The following is an 18624-nucleotide window of genomic DNA, read 5'->3' as shown; positions in this document are numbered from 1 at the left end:
TATTTTTATCAATTGTTTCAAAAGCAACTAACAGTACAAACTTAAATTGTTGAAAATAAAATATTTTTACTCAGTCTCGTCTCGATCTCAGACAAAGAGGACTCGGAATTTTATTTCAAGACGGGTTAAGACAACTGATGGCACATCACAAATTTATTTTTTATCATAAATTTTATGCAGTTTATTCAGGTTTGGCATATGATATTGGCATTGTTTAAGCATTGATTAAGTTTCTAAGTATCTAATTTAATCACTAAAAACACCTGCATTGTGTTAAGTGAATGGCAAGCCATGGAAAGACGGTTCAGAATAAAGGGTTAAGTTGATTTCAGCTCTTTAGTGTTTGTTCACTTTTATTTGCTTATAGACAAAGATAAATTCCCACATATCTGCAATGCCTTTGATTATTTTATCAACTTCTCTGATGACACACACACACGCACACACACAGACAAGAAGTGCCTAATCATATGCATATTCTACATTTTATCATAAGTGTTTTAATGCAGTGACTTGCACTGGTCTTGGTCTTGACTTGGTCTCGGCCTGTCTTGGTCTCAACCGTTGTCTTGGTCTCGGCCTGTCTTGGTATTGGTCATGACTTGGTCTCGGTTTAGGTGGTCTTGACTACAACACTAATTGTAACACATGAAACACAACAAGAAAAAAATGACCGCTTTAGGAATGTACTTTCAAGGTTGAAAACACCTTTCTGGATCTATATGTGGAAAATGGTTAAGTAAAAAACGCAATATTTGTCAGGTCTGTCAAGGGTTTGTGTGCTAAATATGCTGCCATAGTCTGGGATGTAAATGTTATCAGGGCTCGGAGAAAATCGCTTTGTTACTTTCGTCCCACGTTACTTTTGCCCCATCTCCCCTATCAGGGGCGGATATACCGGGGTGGCACGGGGTGGCAGTTGCCACCCTAAATAAAAGCATTGCCACCCCATATGCCACCCAGCGCTGGTAATATATATAATATATACCCGAGTAGGCTCTTTTAACCAGAAAGGCAATGTAGTTTTTCTCTGCGTGTGTTTAGGGGTGGGAGACACATATCTGACGATGATTGGTGTGTGTGTCTTAGAGGGGGTGGGACAACCACATAGCTGAAGATGATTGGCTTAATTTCCATCGTTAGCCAACCAGAGGCAGCAGAGTTCATATACAAGCACGAACAGTCAGTCAGAGCAGAAAGTCTTTTACAGTGTAAAAAAAGTCCGTGCAGTCTTGTCAACTTGGTCGCTATATTAAGAAACTTTTTAGACCCCTTTAGCGACTTTATTAAAAAACGACTAGGACTAATCTAGCAATCTTTTCTGGCGTGGTTGGAAACTTTTGGAAACTGCCGTGAAAGCATGCATCACCCCATCCAAGGCACTCACATGCAGCCCGGTTCTCGCGCTGCAGTCCATCCGTGATCCGAGTCGCACAAACCCGCGACAACAGAGCGATGGAAATTACAACGAGCTCAAAACAAAGGTAGCGGACGCAAGCACAAAGTATAAAAAGCACAAACGTTACTTTTCCATCGTTGAAGTGAAAGGCAAGAATGTTTATGAATGTGCAACTTATGCCCATGAAGAGAGAGTCTCTTCACGTCTGTAGCTAGCAAGTAATTCTGATCTAATAAAGCACCTCACATCATCACATGCTGGCAAAACATTAGTGGTTTCTCTTTAGTGTCTTTAAGTGATTAAGTTGAGCATCACATCAGCAAATCAGAGTACTGAATACGGTCATATTTTACAGATAAATGTTGCATCAGGATAAAAATACAAAAGTTAAACTGTTGATTGTTTAATATTAATATATAAAAACAACTGAACTGCAGGTTTGTGTAAGCAGTAAATATCTTTTAAGCAGTTCTTTCTAGTTAGCCCGTCATGTCTTGTTAGCTACTGCAGCAATCAAAATATTCCATACGTGCATATATTAAATCACTCGTTATGATATAGTCTTCATTAAGGAGACAAAACTATTCAGTGTTGTGTATGTTTAGAAAGCTTGAAAGACAAAACTTAATGATAATATGAAAAGAAGGCTGATATCCATTTTTTTAACCAAAAATAATAGAAAAATCTAATACTATGGGAGTGGAAGGTACAAATAAAACACAAAAATATGTTGTGGGGAAAGGAGTAGATGAAGTCATGAAATAATGAAACATATGGATGGCAAATAGCTAAAAGAAGTGAAAAGACAGAAATCCATCATGAAGTGAGTGAAAGGATTAAAGAAGAGGGTTATGAGAGAAAGAGATGTGTGCCTTTTAAATATGTTTTACATTAATATAAACTAGGCAAACCTATTTTATTTATATAACAGTCTTTATACCGTTATGTTCAACCTTGCTGCTCATCATGGTTACAGTCAGTGTTTTTAGATATTGGTAAGATGTGTGTATTAAGACAAAGGGTGCTACAGTAGAGATGCTAAAGGTAGCTGCTTGGGTACTTATAGGAACATTTGTTGTTGCCTGTTTTTATGTTATAAAAATTTGAGGTCCAGTGTATACACCGCATATAGTATATACAGTATATAATTTTTTGTATCCACGACAACCATGCAAGGATGCTTACTTCATTGCCACCCCTCGTAGTTCTCATGCCACCCCCTTGCCACCCCATAAATAATTTTCTAGATCCGCCCCTGTCCCCTATTAAGTTAAAATGTTGAAGCAAATTTAACAGGAAATGTTTATTGTTTTGATGCACGTTAATATAAGCATAGAAAGTTACCTGCAATTTTATGTTTTAAACAGAGATGCCGATAAAGAGGCAAAAGTTACGAATTGCAGCTTTAAATAATCGAGAGCTCCAGGGATGACATATCTTTGTAGGCCAACCTAAAAGTTAGCTTCACATGGCTTCTCTCGGCAAAAGGTCAAAGAGACTTAGCATTTAGATAATTATAATAAAGACAACTCGTGATTTTTAAAATCTAAATGATTTTACTAGAAATAAAAAGCGAACTACACCGCATTTTCTTGACTCCAATGCTTTCAAACATGTTTCCTGATAAGGATGAATCTTTGGAAATTATGCGCATTTTGCATTGTTTTTAAAAAAATGTATAAGTGATGACGTTTAAAGTACCCAACAATGTATGTAGTCCCATGTACAGGTACAGTAGCAGTCATTTTGGTTCAGTCACCAATGCCCTTAAAAAATGTTAAAACTTTTTACTATTTCATACATTCTGACTTATGTACACTATTAAAGAGTTGGATTCTGATGCTAAAATGTGCAAAAAATAAATAAAAAAACTTGTTGGACGCATAATGGAGGATTTTTGTGCCGAATAGGCTACACTTCCTCAGGGCTCATACAAGTTTCGGAAAGTTTATTTTGAGTGTTTTATTGCTAGATAACCTTGGTGGGGTTATTACTGGTGTGTTATATGTTAAAAAGTGAAAATATCTAGAGCTTGTATTAACCCAATCTACATCTACTTTTAATCAAGTTAATCAAAACCCTACCAAAGAAGTGCTAAAATGCTAACAACTGTAACTATGCTAACAGGTTTTAAAAAATACATAATGTCTGCAGCTTTCTATCCTTGACTTTAACTTTAAATTTACTTTAAAGTCACTCTGAACAACAAGCCAAAATGCATAACACAAAATATGTAAATATAAATATACTTTTATAAATATAAAGTAAATATAAGCTATAAAGTAATAGTGATGTTTGCCTTAGCAAGCAACAATTAGTTGTGCTTACAAACAGCTATTATACGTTTTTAGCATTGGTTGGGTTGGGGTATTGTAAAATTGCACATTCTTAAAGCACACTTCAAATGAAGGATGTCGTGCTGATTCACAGAGAAGGTCACTACTGTATTGAGAGTGATAAATAAAAGAAAAGAGAAGCAACAGAAGCCTCTCTGTGTCCGTCTGCATTGAGTTCTAATAAATAATGCTTCTTTTAAATACCCACAGTGAGCTTTGCTAAATTGACCATGAACACACTGAAATCTCAAAGCTGTGTTTTTATGAGCAAAAAACAAGACAGTAATACATGTAAGTCATGGGTTTAAAACAATAGGAATAACGCCAAGGAAACTCTGTATTGTAAGTTTCACAAATATGATGGTTAATTTAGAAATCAGTCATGTACAGGTGACTTTGTGTGCTCATTGACAGTTAAAATAATACAATATAATAATGTGCAGAAATGAATCATGTGACAGTTTGATACAGACGTGACACAATAATGCATGACTGTCCCTTTAACAATTGCAGTTTTGAACGCAAGCATACAGAAGTGCATGGTTTTCGTCGAGTGTTCTGCTCCAGTGCAGGCATATATATTGGCAAAATGTGGTTATATATATTAAACCTAGCGGTATGCTGGAACATGAGTAATGATTCAGAGAATCAGACAGGCTTATGGTTTTCTTTAAGAAAGGAAAACAAAACAGCTGAAATGAAGAAAAATATTTGCTTCAGAGAAAAAACATGACCTATGGCAACACGGTGGGGATTGATCTGGACCTGAATCCCACTTTGAACTACCAAGTCAATAAATGTATCTCTAGTAAAACTTACGGCCCTGAAGGCTGGAGTTCACAGTAGAGTAGAGCAAAAAAATATAAGGAAATAAATAAAAAGAAAGAAAATGTGCAGAATAACCCCGAACATTGCTCTTCCACCTTGGGTTCGATCACTAACAATTATTGTGTAAATGTTGTACAATACTTACACGTGAGGAGCGCATCTCTTGTGACAGTGAGGATGCGAAGATTGTACAGCATAAATGTCAGATTTAAAATAATCAATTCTGACAGATACTGAACAAATTAGTTATTCAGGCGCAACTGATCCAAGCCATCCGTACGAGCCAAGACAAGTAAGAGAAACACGAATGTTTTGTTCCAAAACCTATAGATGGTTTTATCTGACACACGCGCATTGTCGCGATTACACGCCTGAACCGTAATAAACTTCCGGTCCGTATTTATTTATCATTTATCAAATTCAAGCATCTTTCAAGGACTTTCCAGGTGCAATACCCTCAAATTCAAGGACTAAATGTGGGGACACATTTTAAGTGAAAGCAAGGTTACATCATGTTACCTTTTTACATTGTTACAGTTTCCGTTCAAGGGAACTCGCGCTGCGTCACTGCGGTGACACATTGGGGATGCCTCCAGGGGTGTGTCTGAATGTGTATATCAAATTCAACCAATGGTGAGGCTTAACAAAAAGACAGGGTGACACGAAAGCCAGAAAGTATATTGCTATCCGAAATATTGCCAAAGTAAGTATTGCTTTACAGGGACTCAGGAGTATGGCAAGGGAGACGCAGTGTCTCGTTCCCTTCTCAGGGTACAACAGTTATACGAAACCCGAGACGTTTTCCAGAAAACTTCTTGCATACTTAAGCACTTTCAATGACCTGTATCTATGTATGTATATTTACAAAAATTTCCCTTGAATTACTCCCCAGATTCACAAACTTTCAAGGATTTCATGGACCCGTGGGAACCCTGTATTATATCTGAAAAAATAATTGACTTGTCATTTATTTCCCCTGTTATCAAAAATAAACTATTGTAAAATGTGGTTATTGATTCTATGTGGAAGTCTACCGGATGTTTTGTTTAGTCCATACAAGCTATTTATGTTGTTGCTGCTGACATTGTCTATAGAGGCGGCATTTGAAGACATCATAGGTGCAGTTATGAAGCCAAAAGGTTGTCATCTAAGTTATACAATCCCAGAATGTATTGTGATGAGCCGATTGTGAAAATATTTGGTATCAATAAAAAAATAAGCAGTGCAAAAGGTTGTGGGTTTGATCCCAGCGAACACACATACTGATAAAATGTATAGCTTGAATGTACTGCAAGTCGCTCTGCATAAATGTTTCTGCTAAATGCATAAATATGAATGTAAATGTAATTAGCAATGATTATTGTATCCAATATTTGTGTATGCTATGTTTGCATACCGCATGCTTATTAAAATGTCATGTGGTTGGCAATATGCTAATGTAAAACTCCAATATGGAGACACAGATCACATGCATTTCAACTATGCCTTACAAGGCAGAACCCAACAAAGCAGATGTACTTGTGATTCTAACACTTCAGCATAAATAACTGAATTTAGATTGTGGTAGACTTGAATAAAAATTCATAATGCCTCGAGTGAGGGGCACAAAAGAGCGGCTATGATTTGTGGGTTGGAATTTGTCTGCCTGTAATTTAGCCTGCCTGAATTTAGGAATTTGAAGGTTGACCGCTGGTTAGGCCGTACTCTGGTTTCTTAAATATTGGCTTTTCCCCCCAAATTGTCCTTATTCCAAAATTGACTGGGTATCAGAAAGCACTTCTGAGAATTAAACCGCAGGGCCAAACAAAGATCTGAGTCAGATTCAGCCGTAATTAGCGCGTGTAATTAGATCTAACTGCTAAAATGCAAATGCTATCAAGTCTCTGGCATGAATTAAGAATCTCTTAGAATGTGTACAAGCTTGCATATTTTAAAGAAAGAGCTGGGCATTCTTGCGATGTGCAAAGTCATACCGAAATGGTTTAAATAAGGCCCGCGTTGACGGTGTGAGCTTCAATGCCCACCTTATTTACAGACGGAGGATGAGATAAGAGAACAGGTCTCTAATCCTGTTCTGTCTCATTGCACTTGGTAAAGAAAATCCTTTAATGCACGCGCCGCTCTACATCGTCTGAATGACAGTTTTGCTTTGTAAATATAAATAATCTCTGTATCTCGCCAATGCTGAGCGGCATGTGCTCCCGAAAATAAGATTACGAATATCTCTTCACACTAGTTTTTATATTTGCGAATATTTCCATTATTAAAAAGCAGAGATCCGTACAACGCATTCAGGCATTGTGTCATACAGTATCTACCTTCAGAATGGTTTGCAAGGGTAAAGTTAAGCTGCTCATGAAATCTGCGAAACCTTGATACGGTGGCATATTCTGTGCAAAATGTACACCAACCAAACAATGGTTTCTCACATCTGATACAGTGATAAAACATCCCTGCACATATAGTTCTGCATGATTCAGCAGCAGTATACAGTAGTAAGAAATAGTTGCGTATATAATGCCAATTCTGCTTCCGCTCGCTCAAACGCACACGTACGCACGTACAAGTGCACACACGTGTACACACTACCATAAAAAGAACTGTAATAGGATTCTTCAGCTTTTCCAGTGACTGCCTTCACTATCACACACACAGTTAAGAGCACTAATCCATGACAAATTGTCTCATCTGATCCATGACAAATCGTCTGAAGGCCAGATAGAGATGAGGAAATTGAGAGAAAAAAGGAGGCAGAGAAAGAGGAGGGAGGGCATTGGGGAAAACGAGAGAAAGACGTCAGCAAGAAAGAAAGAATATAGAAAGGAGAAATGTATTAAAGTTGCTTCTGTTGGTCTGATCAAAACATAGTTATTAAAAACACTGCTTTTATTTTTTTCAGGGGCTAAATAGATGAACACACAATCTTTTTAGCAATTTTAACACTCAAACAGCTTAACAGCTCCAAACCTGTGTGCAGTAAACAGAAACACTACAAACCAGTCTGACGTGAGAGGGTTTTGCTACTGTATGATGATGAGTGAATGTGTTATTCATACGATGACATTTGACAGTTTATGTGTAAATCATTCAAGCTGGCCCAATCAAACCTCTTCTTCATCCAATTTGCTAAGCAATCAGATTACTACGGCATTTCAGTGAGCCGCATTTAATTGAATTTGCCTTTATGTCATCAATTCCCCCTTCTAATTAGGTTGCCACAATTAAAAATGGGTGTGAAATTAATCAGATTAATTCACAATAAAACAGCTGCACAAACACTTCAACACGGTTATTTTCTAAAGCTAGCCTTTGTTCAATCGGTCATTATTATTGTGGCTACAAAAAATAATGAGGTTTTAAGTCAGAGACCAGAGAAAATGCATTTTTATATATATTTTTTTTCTTTAATGAAAATGCTAAATAAAAACATGGTGCACTTAAGCAAGGGTGAAAGTTTTATGTTGTGCAAAACCTGATGATTCATGTTATTCCAGCATGCTGAGCATCTTGTGAAGCAAAATGTGATATCATCACAAATATGCGTGTTAAAGAATAACCTAAGAGTGCAGAATCATAAATGTTGTTCAATCATTTTACATACAGTAAATGTTTAGTTGTTTTGCATGTTTTAAAAATTTTAACCCCTTAGTATATCTGTTAGGACACTAATTGTACCTGCTGTGTTGGTTGGTTGCTTGGTTGGTTATCTTAAAAGGGTTTGCATCATTTAAATCACGAGAACCTCAGCTTTCCAAAGATATGTGACATATATCATGATGTTTTCTGACAAAGAATGCAATGTTTTGCCCATGGTAACTTCAACTATTTTAAACAACATGACCTTTTTCTCCACACTCAGTAGAATTTTCACCTTACATATCTCAAGGGTTACTTTGCTTACTGTGTCCCATCATGCAAATAGTAGGGGTGCGCGGAGCAAAAACGAATGCAGGGTTAGTTGTAACACGGACTGTTTACTTTGTTGCACAAGGCTGAGCGATTCGTTTTTTTCCATATTTTTTTAACACTGCCAAAAGATGATCTCCTGTAAATTATTGGAAATGTATAATGTTTTTCCAGAGAGTTATTGATGAACGAGTGTTTTGGTGGCATGTAAGTAAATGTTTTCATCAGATGTTTTTTTCGGTTTCTGAGTTGGGTGTGTTCGATACCAAATCCAATGCTATGTCATACTAATCAGTGTCTTGTTGACTAAAACATAGCTCCGTTTTGAAATGTGTCTGCAGCTCTTAGCAACTTTTTTGGTGGGCTTGAAAATATTTTGACCCAGCGGGGTTAATTGTAACGTTGTGTTACAACTAACCCCTCAGCACTAATGATATAAAAACCGCTAACGTTAGCGTAATTCTTGCCGTTGTTTTAAATAGGCTACACACGAATGATTGATGGCTGCCAACAAAATAAATGCGGCTGTTTTATCAAAAATCGTGTGTCAAATTCATTTTTGTTCATATCTTTAATATTGATTGAATAAGGTCACATCAAAGATTAAAATCATGAAATGAATGGCTAAAATCAGACTTTGATGCTTATTATCTCAGAATTTGATTTTGAAACTGTAGTATGGTTATTACAGACTGGGTCACATATAAAAAAAAAATCATAATTTTGCTGCTTTTTCTCACATATTTAGACATTTGTATTAATTTATAATTGAACTATTGTTAGAAAAGGGCTGGATGAATTAATACAGTGTGGGTACCTGTCTATTATAGATAGATATATAAACAATAGTATATAGACAAAATAGCATTGAAATATTTGCCTGCAAACTTAATTTTTAGCAAGTGTTACAACTAACCCCCTGCCTGCTACAATTAACCCCACCTATGGGGTAAGTTGTAACGTTTGCACTTCTGTCACGTTGGGTGTAATTGTCCAAGAATGATAAGTACTAGAAACAAACTTCAAATGTTCATTTGTAGCAGAGATATGTGTGTTGCTTGTGTAAAAATATAATTGATCAAACTCAAATATTTTTTGAATGGTTGAGCCAAAACCAAAAAGCATTAGGTTGTGCCCCACTCTCCCCTAACTCTAAATTTCAATAATTAAAATATTTTATAATTGTATTTAGCATTTCATAACATCTGCTCACTTGCCGTTTCTTTTTCAATCATGCTCAAACACGGCAAACATTTATTTATTTAAGTTTATCACTCTCAAGGCTGAGAAGTCACCACCTTCAGCATTTCTGAGGGATTCTCACTCACATTTTTAAAGCACCATTCATAATATCTGAATATTATTTGTCGCTATTACCATGAACAGCACTGCATCATTTGTAAGAAGAGAAAAGTTACTGAGCTGTACAGTAGGTGTGCATAATGTATGCGCACACATCTGGTTGGATTTGATTTGGGCTATTAACAGATGTTTTTTATTTATTATCACTAGTTCAACCCCAGCCAATGTGATCCAAGGAAAACATGAGCATTTCTGACTTATAATCCATTGTGGTATTTGTTGCACCAGAAGACAGCTGTGAATAAGGTTAACCAAACTACGACCCAACGTGTTTCGATTACATTGGTAATTACATTCTCGGGAGCTTTCTGAAGGCAAAGCAAATAAATGAAAAAATAAGAGATACGGCAAGTTTCTCTCTGTTGCCGGGCTACAGCTCTGGCAGACAAGGAAAAAGAGCCGACAGCCAGCATACCTGGCCAAGACCAGATCGGTCCAGGCCTTCATTCAGCGAGGAATCAGGTGGAGGAGAAGCATAGCAGCCTGGGATAGTGTCATGTCACATTCTGCTCATCTGTCAATGTAGTGGATAATTTCTTGAGAGACCAGAAATGGCTGCCCGGAATCGGACCGTCATCAATCTCGGCTGAGAGTGGAGCGCGGGCGAGGGCCCATCCCGTGTGGACTCCTGGGATGCGGACGGCTTGGAGACTGCGCCTGAACAGGTGATGGAGCAGTGGAGCGACTCAACTCGTTACTCAATATAAGCCTCAGCTGTGACGGAGGAAGGGTTTTTTGGTCGTTTCTCAAAAAATGGGAGGTGGGGGAAAGAATTTAAAGCAACCAAATCCAGTTTAGTATTCAAGGCCTGTTATAGGAGGTAAGCCGATTTCAGCTGTATTGTGAAATGCCTGAAATGCATGGAGGATTACACTTGTACAGTGAACACCTCTGACCTGACAATTACTGTATGCAGCATCCACAGACATATAATGATACTGCTAACTAAAGCTGACTGCAAATGGTGTGGACGAAAAAACTTCTTTATTCAAGTTTTGGTCTTTTTTGCTACTTTTTAGGAAGGAGAGAATAAGATCTCATCTCGGACTCGAACGTGCATCGCTGACAACATGAACCACAACCTTAACGTTTTAGGAGAAAATGCATAAAACTACAATGCCGAAGCTTTGGCAAACAACATTATTTCTTTACAAATTGGGTCATTCTCATGAAACCGCTGATACAATATGACAGTAAAGATTAAATTATAAAACATATAATTCAGAAACACAAAAAAATATTATAACAAACATAATTGTGTTTGTACAAATAATAATTTTAACATAGGAAAGAATTTTTTTTGTACTTTATTGATTTTTCTGCTGAAAAAATATCATTACCGTAATGCTACCTGCTATGTCTGCATTATAGTGCATTATATGTTATATTTTAAACAGCGTAAACTTAAAATATTATGAAAAAAATGGATGTTCTATATACATATATAGTGCCAAAAATGCCAAAAATACATCTGTTAGTTTCTTTCAAATAGCTAACAGGTTAACAGATTACATGAATTTCATTACGATACAAGAATCTTTCCCATTTAAATTTTTGTACATTTACAATTTTCTATTAAAATATACTTCATTAATGTCTAATTATGTATAATTAATTAAAACTTGCTTAGGAATAATGTCTTTTTTGACTTGCTATGGTATTGACCGTTTCAAATGGTTATGGTAATGAGATTTATGGTAAGGACTTTTTCTTACTTAAAATTCTAAATTGTGTTGAATAGTCAGTAAAAGGTTTAAAATGAATGCCTTTAATAAACATATGAGACCTTGTTTTTAATCATTACAATTTTAATTTTTGATGAATGTATTTAAAAAAAATCATGTTTTGACACATTAAAACCAAGATTTCGTGAAAATCATCAAATTATAACCAAGTCTTATTTGCTCTATTATAACTGTCATTATTTGCTCTATTATAAAAAGCATCTTTGAGGATGAGAAAGGCGCTATAGAAATTAAACATTATTATTATTATTATTATTATTAAACAATGAGAAAGTTATTCATCCCTTTCCTCTCTAAGTAAAATAAAAAGCAAAAATTTAAAACAATCAGCATAATATCTAAAGAATTACATTTCTGTCTACAATCTCGAGTTTGTCTCGAATAATAACAGACAACTTACAGAGAATGAAGCGAGATAAATGTCTTTCTCTAACATCTTTTTAGTGCCAAAACATCAATTCACATCTCCCCTTTTACAAAAGATTTTGGCACAGACACTTAAACTTCACCTTGATTATGGAAATACAATTGCTCCAGGTTACGGTGAAACCATCCCGTCGAAACCACAAAGTAATATGTGCTGTTTTCTCATATCTGTGTTTTGAAGGTTTTTTGGCATTGATAGAAAGTGTTTGTTGTCAAATATCATTGGTGGGGGTGTTTCACAGTTAAATAAATGATGACAGCTTTTCAAAATGAATCATGGTCTGCCTTCCTTAACCCAGACTCATTTTTAATCTTGGATACTTGTTTTAATAGGCTTTGATTGCCGGATAATAGCAGCATGAAAAAGGGGGGCAAGGAAAAAAATCAAATGTTAGCTTTCTCTCCAGGCAATGAATATCTATTTATATTAAAAGCTCTTCTGAAACTAACAAGGGATGCTTTCAAAATTACAAAATCAATTTTAATTCAGTATTTAGCAGTTTTTTATTTCCAAAAAATTGTTTGCATCCCAGTGATTATTGCAATGAAAGCTCTTTGTGATATCAGTGTCAACAAGATATCTTAAGGTACGGTTTTTAAAAGCAAAAAGGATAGTTTATAGTTCATAGTTGCTTGCGATGGACGTTGCAATTGAAACTACAAGATATTACTGAAAGGCGGCCATTGCTGTCTCCAGATCAGAAACCCAATTAACAATGATGCCAATACAGAGAGCTTTATAAGTTTGTTGACTTAGTTAGCAACAAAACTGAGGCATTGTGGGAAGGCTAAATGAGCTTGGTGACATCCAATTATCTTGTTCTACTCCTTAGCACCTATGCCATTATGAAGGAATAAGTATTAAAGGCTCTATTAAAAGTCTGCTTCGTCTAATAGGTGTAGCATTATACCACAGCATTATAGCCGTACAAAGAGGCAGTTTATAAACAAGCTGCATTCTTCCAAACAATGAAAGTGGATAGTGATCAGATCTTTCAAGTCTCCAGATGCCATATGAAAGCTTTGTGTGAGAGGCAGACTGAGATGAAAATATTTTGTCTTCAGCTGTGAATACCATTCATCATATTTTGAATGAAATTTTTCATTTGAGTAAATAAAAAACGAATGATGACTTTTGGGTGAACTATCCCGTTGAACTATGATCGAGTGCAATGAGAAATAAAACAACAGCTTACAAAGACACTCTTTATGATTTAATGATTAGCACGTATTAAAGTTTTTCACCAAAAAGCCGGAAATATAGTTCATGAGCCAGGGTACATGTACAGTGCGCATTACGCAAATTTCGTCATCAGAATAGTACACGTGCACTGTACGCGTATACGGTTGCACATACGCGTACAGGAGAATGTAGTATAGTTTGTAGAACAATTGCAATTTGTCACAATGTGCACGCATTGAACGTCTGTGTCAAATAAACTATGCTTTGCAAGGCTATGCATTCGAACGTGCGCATACGTTTACGTAAAAAAGCTATACTCTAGAAGTATCCAAAAAAATAAGAGATAATTATGTTTTTACGCATACGTGAGGGTCCGTGTACAGTGCGCATTACGCAAATTTCGTCATCAAAGTAGTACTTGCACTGTACACTCATACTTTGTACGCATGCATGATCACGCAACACAGTACATGTACAGAAAAATTTAGTATGTAGCCCAGGAAAGGCGCTGCACTTTGTCGCAATGTGCACGCGTTGAACTTCTGTGTACATGTACGTGTCAAATAAACTATGCCTTTCAAGGCTGTGCATTCAATTGCACACATGCGTTCGCGTACTGTAAACGTAAAATAACAAACTATACCCTAGGCTTACATGTAAGTGTTTGTCTGCACTTCAGCTAAAGAAATGAAAAGGACCTTGACAGCTGAAATATGTATGTACGCATGCATGTGTGCTTAAGAGCGTGTTTAAAAGCCATTACCAAACCTTTCCCGACCTTTCCTAACACCGCAGATGTGATATCTCTCACACAACATGTCTAACTTTCCATATGCTGTTGAGTGGAGGTTGACTTCTTTTGGTTGTTTAGCAAACCACTTAAATTATTCAGGAAACACTTACTATGGGGCAAGCTCTTTCTTGTATATCTTTTGGCACCATGCTCTGCTGGGCTGGATAAAACTTGGAGGGACGACGTTAAAAATTCATCTGGGTTTTCTGGTGTTCTTCACACTTTTCTATGCTTGTATTGGATTAATGAGTTTGAAGTGCTTTGTGAGGTACGAAGCCTCTCTTCGTCTCTCTCTCTCAGACTTGCATAGTGCATCCTTTAGACGATAAAAACGAAATAAATGAGTACAAGTTGACTATAATTCAGCCACTAATCAGCTAAAGCTATAGACTATACTCCACATTGTTTTCCCTTTGGCGTTATTTAAGGACCCAGACGCATATATCAGACATTTTTCTGCACCAAAACAAACATTAAATTGCTTTAGAGCTCCTCAGCTTCAGTATCACTGTTGAAAGTATGCTACAACGCTGTCATTTGCATACTTAGTGTGGAAGGAAGACCCACCTTGCTGTCTCTCCTCCCTCTGCCCCCCGCAGCGAAACACTACTTAATTGCTGAATACTTCCATAGAGCGCGCAATAGACATAAATTGTCATTTCCACCAGAGCTTGTGTGATCAAAGCTGCTAGTATTCACAGCATACTGATAGGAGAAATTTAGCCTCAAGCCTGTCTCGCATACACGCACACAGACACCGCACATTTCAACTACTGCAGTCTGGATAAGGATTCTCATGATCCCAAAGTCACTCGTGGAAAAGCAAGAACAAAGCATTCTGGGTTGGTAAAAAGGGGAATTTTACACAAATCTCCTTTCAAAAACATGACTGAGGTGGGGTTCGTAACTACACTGTACACATTCATCCATAGTGAGCTGCATGTGGCTCAATGAGAAAGAGGATAAAACGCATTATGAAGCCGTACACAGTAGCACAAAGTTTGCAAGCATTTCAAATAAGTATTATTCAGCTCTGTGAAATTTTGAGTATTGGCAGAAATGAAACAATCACACCTCAGATGTCTACATAAATAAAGGCTTTCATAAAGGAGCTTAAACAACATCATCTACAAAGCCCAGACAGAGCAGGACTTGCATTAAGCACACCAACCAAGAGACAAATAAAGAAGCAAATCAGGAAAGTACATAAAACATGAAACTGACCCAGTATCTGTATGGCGTTGCGTCCCGGACGGGTCACATGATGCTGTTGGATGGTCTCGTACAAAGTGGCGTGGCAGAGCAGTAGGCAGCTAACACTTATCCACAGACCAAGAAACCAGGACATGGCAGGAGGACTAGCTAGAAAAAAAGTTAAAGACAGAAGATGAAAGTAAATGTTTATTCTATTTGGCACCCATAACACCTACATCTCAGTTCACCCCTCACAAACAAGAATTATTGAATGTAATGACTTTTATTTATTCATTTTAAAGGGGACATATCATGAAAATCTGACTTTTTTCATGTTTAAGTGTTATAATTGTGTCCACAGTGCTTGTATCAATATAGAAAATGCGATAAAGAACAACTCAGTAACTTGGTAAACCATTTTCTGCAAGCATGTGAAAAAACAGGTCATTGAAATTTGGCTCCCCTTGTGATGTCAGAAGGGAATAATACCGCCCCTTAATCTGCACTATCCAACCATGACACTACCATTTAGTGCAGAGATTTGCATTTTAAAGGACACACCCCAAACAGCACATTTTGCTCATACTTACAAAGTGGCAATTTTAACATGTTATTATAAATTATCTTTATGGTATTTTGAGCCTGAACTTCACATATGTACTCTGGGGACACCAAAGATTTATTTGACATCTTAAACAAGTCTTGTGAAATGTCCCCTTTAATATGGCAATGCATTAATGAATCAACAGGTGAGATACAACACAATTTTATATTGCCTAGAAGTTCAATGGTTACTTACTAGCAGCACTTACTAAAACACACTAATTAATCTCCAAGGAATCACCACTACTTGCAATAGTTAATGATTAGTTCACTCATAACTAGTGCATAACCTTGGATCGATTTGCAGCTATTATACATCGCTTTAGGCATCTGCAGTCAGCAACACAAATCAAATGAGTTCCCTTATGAATGCATTTATTTACAAAGACAGATCTACAGTGCAATGGCTAAAGGATGTCTTTAATAATCCATGGGCAAAACAATTAACAACAATTGACAAAACAATAGCGTGGTTCCACTTACAGTTAAAGGATTAGCCAATTTTCTTAAAAAAAAAAAAATCCAGATAATTTAGTTATTACCATGTCATCCAAAATGTTGCTGTCTTTCTTTGTTCAGTCGAGAAGAAATTCTGTTTTTTGAGGAAAACATTCCAGGATTTTTCTCATTTTAATGGACTTTATTGGACCCCAACACGAAACAGTTTTAATGCAGTTTAAAATTGCAGTTTCAACAGAGTTTCAAAGGATTCTAAATGGTCCCAAACGAGGCATAAGGGTCTTATCTAGTGAAACGATTGTCATTTTTGAAAGGGAAAATAAAAAATATGCACTGTTAAACCACAACTTCTGGTCTATCTCCGGTCATGTGAGGCGCCAGCGCGACCTCACGCACTACGTCATCGTGTCAAGAGGTCATGGAGGACGTATGCGAAACTACGCCCCAGTGTTTACAAGTGTGGAGAAAGAGGACCGTATGTGGAATGATACTAATTAATGTCTTTCATTTCTCAGTTTATCGTTTAAAATGTGCGTTTCATATATGTAACACGCAACCTTTCCATGGCATTGCGCAATTACATGGTCGTACTGGTGCGTCACAGGACCGAAGATAGACAAAAAGTTGTGGTTTTAAAGTGCATATTTTTTTTTCTTGTCAAAAATGACAACCGTCTCGCCAGAAAAGACCCCTATGCCTCGTTTGGGAGTCCTTTGAAACTGCAATTTTAAACTGCATTAAAACTGTTACGTGTTGGTGTCCATTAAAATGAGAAAAATCTTGGAATGTTTTCCTCAAAAAACATAATTTCTTCTCGACTGAACAAAAAAAGACATCAACATTTTGGATGACATGGGAGTAAATTATCTGGATTTTTTTTTTTAAATTGACTAATCCTTTAAGTTAAAAGAAAAGTTATTCCTAACTTCCTATTAAATATTGCAAGCAAAGCACTGAAAATGTGCATTAAAGGGTTTACATAAAAATAAAGTACTCTCATTTTGTTACAAACCTGTATAAATGTCTTTGTTCTGATGAACACGAAGAAAGATATTTTGAGGAATGTTTGTAACCAAACCTTCAATGAGCCCCATTCACTTTCATGGTATTCTTCATTCCTACTATAAAAAGTGAATGGGGCTTATGATTGGTTTGGTTACAAACATTCACCAAAATATCTTCCTTCGTGTTTATCAGAACAAAGAAATGTACAGAAGTAAATGATGACAGAATTTAAATTTTTGGGTGAACTATCCCTTTAACACTTTTAAATAACTCCACAGCAGCAGCATTTTAAAAAATAGGCAAAGGTCTTAACATCCCAATCATTTTAAATGGCAAACAGTGTTTAATTAATGGATGACACATTGGAGTTCTCTCGCACCCTTCAAGCTGACAGGAGAATCACTCAGTGTACCCTCGGATGACATTGAAATTTCCAATGAATATTCATCAACCTCAAAATTAAGCATATAATTATTAACAGCACGCTGTAATCTCCTTTCCTCCACTAAAGCCGTCTTAATCTGCAGTTTTGTGGAAATGTGAACTGTTCCCATAGGAGTACTGACTACTGCTGTCAGTGAGTACAAACTGCTTCGCAAACTTCATCTGTTTTGAACACAGCGGGAGATTTTACAATCAATCAAGTTTATTACCATGCTCAACAAAGCAAAGAAAATTATAATCTTCTTAACAATGTTTACAAACATTTCGTTTGAAAATAAAATAATAAACATTTAGCGGTTGCTGCTGCATACTGTATATTTTAAATATATATGCTATGTATACAGTAATTTAAGGGGACCTTTATAAATCCGTTATTTTATTCACCTGTCTGTAAACATCTATTTATGTGCAGTTAATATTTTGTCACGATGAAATGATGTTGTCAATGGCTTGAGTTTATTGAGAGCAGCTGTTAAATGGCGCTATCTCTCCGCTATGTCATCTATTAAACACACTGACATAATAAATCATCCGCATTGATTTGATAAATAACACATAGATTTACTTTATTGCTCCGCGTCCTCCTCAGCGTCCCGTCGCGCTGCACGCGCGCTCTCTCCAAATGCTGGCGCGGACACACCTGCGCGCGCTCAACGCAGAACAGCACGCGAGCTCTTCACGCCGATGATAACGTATGCGTTACACGACACGCGCATAAACACTACTAATATTAGTTATGATAACACGTAGGCAATTGTGTGGGTTCACACGTTTCAGTCTCAGTTAAAACGTGTAGTTGATACATATTTGCGCCGTGTTTCAACATCTTTGTAGCAGGTTATTTTATACAGTACAACGTATTGAGAGTAAAATACTGAATGTTTTATGTTCACCCGTGATGTAACGATATGGAAAGTATATAGCAGAACATCCTTTTTTTA

General features: G+C 36.6%; 1 protein-coding gene across 5 annotated transcripts in view; it reads right to left on the bottom strand.

Annotated features, from left to right (window-relative positions):
* Positions 1 to 18624, bottom strand: part of tafa1b (TAFA chemokine like family member 1b) — a 218764-nt gene that overhangs the window by 174952 nt on the left and 25188 nt on the right. For 4 of the 5 annotated variants that reach the window (XM_055185178.2, XM_055185176.2, XM_055185177.2 and 1 more), the window contains exon 2: positions 15203 to 15340. In XM_055185178.2, coding sequence (XP_055041153.2) covers positions 15203 to 15340 — 138 coding nt within the window. Of the gene's footprint in view, positions 1 to 15202; positions 15341 to 18248; positions 18343 to 18624 lie in introns of those variants that run through there. The other variant, XM_055185182.2, reaches the window with a different exon arrangement.

Source organism: Misgurnus anguillicaudatus, chromosome 14, assembly GCF_027580225.2.
Source record: "Misgurnus anguillicaudatus chromosome 14, ASM2758022v2, whole genome shotgun sequence".
NCBI classification, from domain to species: Eukaryota; Metazoa; Chordata; class Actinopteri; order Cypriniformes; family Cobitidae; genus Misgurnus; species Misgurnus anguillicaudatus.
The sequence above is the reverse complement of the archived record's forward strand: the minus strand, read 5'-3'. Positions and strand labels throughout refer to the sequence as shown.